The sequence below is a fragment of the Tympanuchus pallidicinctus genome, unplaced genomic scaffold, assembly GCF_026119805.1.
Source record: "Tympanuchus pallidicinctus isolate F22 unplaced genomic scaffold, pur_lepc_1.0 scaffold131, whole genome shotgun sequence".
NCBI classification, from domain to species: Eukaryota; Metazoa; Chordata; class Aves; order Galliformes; family Phasianidae; genus Tympanuchus; species Tympanuchus pallidicinctus.
In genome coordinates, this window is record NW_026294650.1 from 24,137 (window position 1) to 33,660 (window position 9,524).

A 9,524-nucleotide genomic window follows, 5' to 3' on the forward strand; every position below is an offset into this window, starting at 1 on the left:
GTACTGGGGAGCCCAGAACTGGACGCAGTACTCCAGATGAGGTCTTACCAGGGCAGAGTAGAGGGGGAGGATCACCTCCCTCGACCTGCTGGCCACGCTCTTTTTAATGCATCCCACGATGCCATTGGCCCTCTTGGCCACAAGGGCACACTGCTGGCTCATGGCCGACCTGCCGTCCACCAGGACACCCAGGTCCCTCTCCGCAGAGCTCCCCTCCAGCAGCTCATCCCCCAACCTGTACTGGTGCATGCAATTATTCCTCCCCAGATGCAAGACTCTACACTTGCTTCTGTTGAACCTCATCATGAGGTTTTCATTAGATGCTCCTCACCCTCACAGCACAGGGCTGTCCTGCTCCAAGCGCACAATTACCACCCTCCAAGGTCACAGATTTAGTGCTGGTCTCCACCCAAAGGAAAGTCACAGCATCTGCCTCTGCCAGGAAGGGCGCCGCAACCGTGACTGAATCAGGAGCCGCCTATGGAGCTGCCCAGACCTCCTCTGCATTGGCCGGGCGCAGGAGCCTTTCACTGGCACGGCAGAGCAGCAGGTAAAACAGATGCGAGGAGGCAGATCATCTGCTTTGCCTTGTGGCTGGGCTACAGGACGAAATACACAGCCAAAAAGTATCATCGCAGACAACAAGGAGGAGTAGGGAAACTACCCACGCACGAGTAGGTTATTTCAAAGGAGGAAAAAACACTGCAAGACCACAGGCAGCCTGTTTGCCCCAGCTGGGTGAGGAAAAAAGTTGTCAGAACAGAAAGGAAAAGAGAGGATGGAAGCAAGTCTGTACTCAAAGCTACAAACCGAAATCTTTGCCTGCTCTACCGACCCCCAGGTGCCTCTACAAGCTGTGTGGGGCACAGGACGTGGAAGGGCCGACGGTGGGCAAGAGTGGCTCAGACTCGACAAACCAAACAAGGAAAAGCCTTTCCCAGACATCCAGACCACATCACTGAACAAACTGGCGTTAATTTGTCAAGGGGGAATCGCCTCCAACTGCTGTGTGGCGCAGCTCCTCTTAGGGAAGTCTGCTGTCTTACTGGGGCCTGAAAGAGCGATGCCACCAGGAAATGCCACAGCCGGCACGGCCAGAGCAAAACCCCTCAGTGCTTTTCCATACAGGGAGAGATAAGGAGCGACATTGGGGTCAAGGCCTATCGGAAGGAACTTCAGGGCCATGGGACAGCAGCTGAAGCGCAGATCATCTTTTCTTCCCGGCGTAACGCACTGGGTAAGGACGCACAGATCGGCCCTGGAATAATTTTCTCTAGGGGGGGCAGCATTCTCCATTTATAAAAGTTCCATAGAGAGGACAGGATGTAAGTTCTAGGATATTTGGCTGCCTGGCTTGCCAAGCCTGTCATCAGTGAACATGAAGACTTTACAGTTATGAAATAAAGAAGAGGGTTTGGCAAAGCAGAGGAGAATAACAACAAGGGAATAGATAGGAAGCTCAGCCGTGCCCTGGGCCCGCTGCAGGGGGGATCTGCAGCAGAGATCCTTCCCCACCGGCAGCCAGCTCTGCAGTGGGTCTGGGAGAGGTGCAGCCAGGCTTCCTGCAGCACAGGAGAATCGCCTTCACCGTGCTGCCATGGCTGACCCAGTGCTCGCCTCAGGCGATCAATCAGAGGTTCAGGCCGTGATTCAGCAGTTCCCATGCACTGGTCCACCAAAGAAATCCCGCAGCACAAAGAAGGCGCCTTCGCCTTGTGCACGAACCACTCAGCTCTCGTCTCTGTGCAGCAATGAAACAAAAATCTCGTGTCGCTCTGAGCAAATCGGATCCTGGCACGTGGAGCTAAAGATCTCAGACTGTGACAACAGCAGTGATGTCATGAGAGGCTGTGATGGCAGCATTTCCATTTGCAACCCCGTGTGGTGCTGTTAAAGAGAACAGAGAATGGCCTTGGTGGGGGATGGTGAAGAGCTTACTCCATTAAAGAGAAGCTTAAATTCACCATGCCTTCATTTTTTCTTTGTTTAACGCCACTGCTGTGGGTGTGTTACACATTGTAGTAAAAGATCATGAGCACAGCATCGATAGATGGCAGTTTGAGCACCACACCAGGTATGACTTTAATGCTGCTGGGCATTATCCTCAGTTGCTGAAGCTCTACAGTGAGTTTGTAACAGCCAGCCTTTTCCTCTTGCTGCTGCCGCATCGGACAGACTGCTAAGGGACATCAAACCCTCATTGAATTCCTTCTCTTGCAGTTTTGCATTTCCTCACTCACAGGCTGTGAGAACAGTCTGTGGTAACGAGAACCTGGCGCTCAATATGAGTAATCAGCAAAACTCATTTATTGGTTACCAAAGATTCTCTTTTATACATGTCTTAATAATCCTCACACAAAGTACAAAAGCGAGCTCATCATTGGTGCTCAAAGCTGAATGCCAACCCCTCCCATCTTTATTCCTTCAGTTATTGCTTCTGTTTCTTTGTATCCACCACGTCCTGTGTCCTCGCCACGTTAGCAATTCAGACAAGCTGGGTTCTGTAACTCTCCAGCTGGTGATCAGCGAGCTGCACCATGTTTGCGTGCCCTCTGCCACGTAGCCATCCTTCCTCGATGGTGACTGCAGGTAACATCAGCAGTAGGAAGATTTGAGAAGCAAAATGATCGCCTTCATGCTGCATTTTGCCCACTGAGTCCCTTAAGGAAGCCAAAGTTCTCCACTGCTGTGAGATGTCTGAGCATCTCCCGGGTGACTTCAGCACTCACACAAGAGCAGCTGGCCATGAAAACCACAGAACTCACTGGCTGTGTGCTACAACCCCTACTTTACTGGGAAGCCAGTGACTCCTCAGTTCAGGAGAGGCCGTTCTTGAGATTCTCCTTTACAGAATTAAGAATAATTGATGGGTATCATCCACCCCTTCAAAGAGTTGCTTCCCTCCTGTTTTTAGGCTCCCTTTAGGTAGTGAAAAGCTGCAACGAGGTCACCCCGCAGCCTTGCTTTCTCCAGGCTGAACAAGCCCAGCTCCCTCAGTCTCTCCTCATAGGCTCCAGTCCCCTGATCATCGTCGCAGGTCTCCTCTGGACCCTCTCCAACAGCTCCCTGTCTTTCTGTTACTCCCTGCTTTCTCAGCGTGCTTCTCGGGGCACGAGTTCTGGCTGTTTTCCTGACCCTCATCCGTCTCCGGCCCGAGAAACTCAGATCTGTGACGCAGGGACGCTGCAGGGCTTGGTGGCACCGTGGGTGTCGGGACGAGACGCCTCGCTGTGCCTCGAGCAGAAATGAGCAGATGAAGAGTAGGTCACCGCTCGTGTTGATAAATGCTGTCAGCACACTCGGAGGCGAGGCGATCCTGCATTCCTGGACCACAGAAGAAACCCCGCAGCACAGAGAAGGCACCTTGGCCTTGCGTATGAACCACTCAGCACTCATCTCCATGCAGAAATGAAACCAACATCTCATGTCAGGCTGAGCAAATCAGATCATAGCACCGCCCTCAATTTCCGGGAAGTTGGTCACCCACTCAGAAGTAAGGCTGTTCTTGAGATACTCCTTTACAGAATGAAGAATAATTGATTGGTACCATCATCCAGGCTCAGTGCCTTAGAGCAGACTCCCACACTGACATCCGCTTTAGTTCCTTGTCCCTTAATCCACACCCAGAGGCTTTCAACCACGTCATTACTGGTGGGAATTGAATGTTGTTTCTGCATCAGGAACAAAATAAGAATTTTGTCCATTTCATGGCTTCTCTACTATTTGGGTCATTTATTGGAACTAATAGTTCTTTTCAGGGGCCTTTCTACATTATTGGGGTTCTCTGATAGATTTTATTGGTAATGCCCTAGAGAAATCTTCCCCAACAACACATATTTGGTACATAAGTAAAGTAATATGTGTGAATATATATGTATAAGCTAGTAACAACTTCTGTATAGCCAGTATTGAGAATATGTCACACGCACTGCAACAGCATCCTGGCAATTGAAAAGGACGATTCATTACATGCCTGGGGAGTGACTGAAGAAGGTGTTGAGGAAGATTGGGCACCTCCCTTCCTTTGTTGAACAAGGACTCTGAACAGAATCACTTCAACCTGAACAAGAAGGGTGTTGAGACACCTTGGAGACAGCAGGACTGAGACCAGATAGCAAACAAATTAACAAGTAATCAACAAACGTAAAGCCTTCTGATAAGGTTATGAACCTGGAGTACCCAGCCAGAGGGGAAACAGGGCAGGGGGAGAAGGCAAAGGGGGGAGAAATCAGGGTCTAAAGGCTGCCATGTTCTGTCCATAGCTGCGCTCCTACTTGCAGGACGCCACCATTGCAATCGCGAATAAATTCTGCTTTAATCGGAGATACCGTCCTGACAAACATGGCTTGGATATTTCCAGCATTACCGTGAGCTCCATTCCATCCAGCCCGCCAGTACACACAGCTGCCCCATCCCATCTCACCTGCACTGCAGAGCCCAGAGCCATCCATCACACACAGCACACCCGTCACAGGACCGTTCCCACCACCTCTCACTCATGCTGATGATGCTGCAGCACACAGGGCCTCCGACTTTGGAGGCCAATGCGAAAAACCAGTAACACCTAACAGCCTTGCACATGGGCACCTGGGGGGCTGGTTGTTCCTTTGGGAGCTCTGTCTGTGCCTGTGTTGATTCCATGGGTGCAGAGGTGACCTATGACACAGAGGGCACAGCTCTCTGTGGGGTGGATACAACTACTGGTAGAATTCACCAAGACAAAACCTCCAAAGTGAACATCCACACCGAGAATGGAAGGCCCCCTCCTCCATGCCCACCATTCCACCACCAAAAGGAAAACAAACCAATGTCGCATCAGAAATGCTCCTGTTCCTGCATATGGGGCACTGCAGCCACAACTCTGCAGGGACTCATGTCCGCAACAGAAGGACTTTCCCCAGAACAGAGGAAAAGATGGGAAGATCAGAGGCAGATGAAAAAAACTGAGTTTTCTGACTCTTAATCCAACTAAACATGATGAATGACAAAACAGGGGGGGAAATCCAAGGTTACAATGATTTTTTTTCAGGGGAAAAAAAATGGAAAACCACTGGCTCACCAAAATCAACCTTCACTTCCTCAAAACACATTCCAAGCACAGCAGCTTTAGCTGAGCCCAGCAAATGTGACGGCCCTGCTGCAGGAGGTCTCAGACACACCTTGCCAAGGTCAAAGCAAAACCTTTCAAGCTCTAAAGGGATCACTTGCAAGGCAAGCACACACTGGAGAGCACTCTGATATCTCTGTGCTGTGGGAATGAGCTGCTGGTGCACCCTGAGGATTTGCATTGCTTTCTGTTCCTGCCACCTCCTGAAACTTGGGATGGTGCCTTTAGGAAGAACAAGCTCAGCTTTTTGTAGCTTTATTGGAGGCAAACAAGGCTTGGTGTCACACAGCTGCTCTGACCAGCTGATCAAAGCATTCAAGAACAGCAGTAGAACCAATGTGCAACACAGTTAGGAAGGTTGATAGGGTTGTGTGAAAGAAATGCCTTCCCCAGAAGCAAGCACTGGGCTGGAGGAGGCACCCAAGCCAAATCCTGATTGCACCTTTCCCTCTCCTCATTGCACATGCTGACATTTATTTTCAGAACAAAAAACAAGACCACAGTGAAGAAAACTTCAGAACAACTCAGCTACTTTATTCACCCCCTTCCCTTTCCTCTACAGATGATTCTCAGAATACCTCCAAGAGCCACGTTACTGCTCTCCTGACCCTTCCCTCAGGTTCATCAGTGCACTCACAAATTACTGAGAGCAACACATGCACACAGGCACATAGAACATCCCTGCACAGCCGCTTCTCCTTAGGAAACGGCATCAGAAAGCTGCTGGCAGGCAGAGCAGGAGAGGAAAGCGAGTGTGGTGAGAGAACTGCTTTGGGTAGCAAGGAAAGGCCATCTGCAGCTCCTGGGTTAAATCCCTTCTGCAGAGGGTGCCAGTGGTGCCATCTCCTTTGCAAACTCCTCCTGTGTGGGGTGAAGAATTGGGCTCTCCCTCATCCTTGGGCTCGCCAGCATCCGCAAGGTCTCTCTGCAGGAGTTTTTCCCATGAGAAATGAGGTGCCAGCCCTGAGAGAAACTTCCTGCACCAGGGACACTTGCAGGGCCACTTTATCACATCGACTGGGCAATGTTTAATGGAGCTCAAGCTCAGGATGAAGCTCCTCCTGCAGCGCAGGCATTTCTAGGGTCTCTGCACTGAGTGGATCCCCTGGCAAAAGCTCTGCCCACACATGGGACATTTGTAGCACTTCTTCCATGAGTGCCATCTCCTGTGAGTGAGGAGCTCTGCACTCTGCACAAAGCCCTTCTCACACTTGAGGCATTTCTAAGGCTTCCTGCCACGTGAACTCACTGGTGCAGGCACGGATTGGACTCCACCCAAGTGCAGACACTCTGGTACCTCAGCAGGTTCCAGCTGTGCCCAAAGCTCTTCTTGCAGGCTGCACATCTGTAGGGTTCCTCACGTGGATCCACCGGTGTGTGATGAACTGCCAGCTGTGGACAGACCTCTTCCTGCAGTCACGGCACTCACTGGGACTCTCCTCTTGGGTTGGTTCTCTGGCGTCGACTGAAGGTTGAGCTCCAGATGAAGCTCTTCCCACACTCCCTGCAGACAGGATTTCTTCCTTCCTGGTGACGTATCAGCAAAGCTGAGGTTTCCTTTGTGCTGCCCCACAGCACAGGAGTTTCTGCAGGGGAGGTAAGAGGTGACTCTCATGCACACAGCCCTGCCAGAAACGGGCCACCTGGCAGAGGGTTTCCAGTGGCTGTGACACATCCCACTCTGGATTCTCCTTTGTTTGGCCGCTCAACACAGCAACTGCAGCTGGAGGAGAGCATTATGCATAATTCTTGTGCAAAGAAAGAGAAAGAGCATTGAGTTTGGCTGCAGAGCTCTTCCTCTGCTCAAGGGATTTGCTTTTGAAGGTCGGCCGTACCTTGGGATGCTTCTTCAGCCTGTGTGCGCTGTGGATGCGCTGGTGGGCGTTGAGATCAGATGTGCGTTTAAAGATCTTCTCTCACTCAGGGCACTGAAAAGCTCTCTCCCCTCTGTGGATGCGCTGGTGGCGTTTCAACGTGGAACTGTTTCTGAAGCTCCTCCAACACTCAGGACATTTGTAAGGTCTCTCTCCTGTGTGAATGCGCTGGTGCTTCTTCAAATCAGAGCGCCTTTTCAAGCTCTTCCCACACTCTGAGCACCCGTAGGGTCTCTCTGCCGTGTGGATGCATTGGTGGGAGATGAGGCGGGATCTCCATCTGAAGCTCTTCCCACACACAGAGCACTTGTAGGGTTTCTCCTCCGTGTGGACGAGTCGGTGCTGGTTGAGGAGGCAGCTGGCTTTGAAACTCCTCCAACACTCAGGGCATTTGAAAGCTGTGTCCTCCAAGTGGAGGCGCTGGTGCTTCTTCAAATCAGAGCGCCTTTTGAAGCTCTTCCCACACTCTGAGCACCCGTAGGGTCTCTCTACCGTGTGGATGCGTTGGTGGGAGATGAGGAGGGATCTCCATCTGAAGCTCTTCCCACAGTCACAGCATTTGTATGGCCTCATTGCTGAGCGCATGCACTGGTGGTTAACGATGCTGGAATCTTTTTCAAAGCCATTTCCACACTCAGTGCATGGATTCTGCTTTTTCTGCTGGCACACATTCTTGCTCCTGGGTTCCTCAGGCTCCTTTTCACCTACGCTGAAGTCCAATGGGCTCCTCCCTGTCTTTCCCAGACCCTTTCCCAGTGGCTCCATGAGCTGCTCACCCTGACCTTGCTCCAGGCCTCCTTGGACATCCCTTCTGATTTCTTCCACACAGACACCACCCCACCGCCTTTCGGCCACACCACTTTCCTGCAGGTCCTCCAGCATATCTGCAATCCCAGTTCCTGCTGGATGACAGGAAATCCAGAAATAGCACACAGTGCCCAAAATAAAACACAGACAGAGACGGCTCTTCCAGACCCAAACTCCTCCTTCCCTCCACCACCTCACCTGGGCTGAGGTCTCCTGGCACGGCCTCAGGGCTACGCACATCTGGGATCCAGGGCTCTTCCCCTCCTTCAAGCAGGAAGATCAGCATGGGTTTGGGGGCTGGAATTGGAGCTTCAATGAGAAAAACAGGGGAGATGAGAGCATTTCCCTCATTCTAGCACAGTGCCTGTTCAACAGCTCCACTCCCCAGGGAGAAATCTCACTTTGGGCCTCAATGACACTGGGCCCACAGCTTCCTTTGCAGCAAAGAATGCTTTTACAACTCTGAAAATTGTGAAGGGATATTTCCTTTAAAATTAACTTGAGAACAGTTTGTTTATTTTCTGACAATATATCAATGACCAAGGCATCAAAATGTATATGGCAACTGAATGCAAAATCCTGCATTGTAAAGGAGTAAGCAAGGAGTCACCTGTTAGCTGGAGCTGGTGACATCATGCTGTGCACCAACACAAGGGCTGGTTTTCTCCCTCCTGGCTGATGCCTGCTTGCCAGCACTGACTCTGGGGCGTTTATGAGTCTGCTGTGCATAAAAATCCCTCCTGAAACTCACGCATCCCGGTATTTCCTTAGTTGCTGTTGTAGTTATCAATATGTAACTGCATGGCAATTTTACTAGCTCCAGCCTGCAGAGGCTCATTCTGCACAGCCAAAGGCGCCCTAACGAGGAGGAAAGGCAGCAAAGCCCTCACCCAGCGAGGCCACGCACTGGTACGTCTCCAGCATCACGTCCCGGTACAGCGCTCGCTGCGCAGGGTCCAGCAGCGCCCACTCCTCCCTGCTGAAAGACACGGCCACCTCCGCAAAGCTCACGGGCTCCTGCAAGCAAAGAGGCTCCTTGCTGGGAACAGCCAAGGCCCAGGGAAGCAGCTCACACAGGACACAAACTCCCGTCCCAGCCGCTTCTCTGGCCCCAGCACACACACGCTGGCTGAGGCCACCTCCCTCTCCCCTGCATTCACATCCTTCGCCCCTCGGCCTCTCCTGCCTGCTTCCCCCAGCCCCTACCTGAGATGCATGTGCTGTGGCCATCTGCTGCTCTCCTGCAGCTGAAATGATCCCAGCTGGAAGGCAGAAGTTGAACTGGAGCCTGCAGGGACAAGAGAAATGGCAGGGGAGCTGTGAGGGAACGCAGCAGTCCCTGTCCCAGCCCAGCCCTCCACAGCCCATCTGCAGGGCACTGCCTGGGGGATGGCACAGCAGGCCTTGCACAGGAACACAAGCAGCAACAGCACTGGTAATGCTCTGGCTGAAGCTGATTACAAATCACAAAGCTGACTCCAACTGGGTGGCACAAAGAACTGACACCCGGTTCAACAGCTGAGGGTACATGGACTGTGTGCCTAAAGACAATGCATAGCAAGGAGGCAGTCATCTTACCCCTAAACAGGGAGCAGCCCAAGTGCCCCTTGAGCTCTCCTGCACAGCAAAGGGCTGCACGACAGGATCTCCCCACAGTCAGGGATGGCTCTCAAGGTCACACCTGGACAGAGATCCCACTCGGCTTCATGTCAACACACCTTGCTGACACAGATCTT

At 51.9% G+C, this 9,524-nt stretch overlaps 1 protein-coding gene across 1 annotated transcript; it reads right to left on the bottom strand.

Annotated features, from left to right (window-relative positions):
* Positions 1 to 5,620: 5,620 nt before the first annotated feature.
* On the bottom strand, positions 5,621 to 9,524 carry LOC128076261 (zinc finger protein 34-like). Its single transcript, XM_052673701.1, has 3 exons — positions 8,995 to 9,524; positions 7,987 to 8,085; positions 5,621 to 7,883 (listed from the first exon to the last, which is right to left on the bottom strand). Exons 1-3 carry the CDS (start codon positions 9,359 to 9,361, stop codon positions 7,024 to 7,026), a joined length of 1,326 nt encoding a protein of 441 aa, XP_052529661.1. The 5' UTR covers positions 9,362 to 9,524; the 3' UTR covers positions 5,621 to 7,023.

Coding starts and splice junctions, on each gene's coding strand:
- LOC128076261 (XM_052673701.1), bottom strand. CDS start 9,361: ATGACTGCCTCCTTGCTATGCATTGTCTTTAGGCACACAGTCCATGTA. Junction 8,086..8,994: donor CCACAGCACATGCATCTCAG/GTAGGGGCTGGG, acceptor CTCCAATTCCAG/CCCCCAAACCCATGCTGATC. Junction 7,884..7,986: donor GCCAGGAGACCTCAGCCCAG/GTGAGGTGGTGG, acceptor CCTGTCATCCAG/CAGGAACTGGGATTGCAGAT.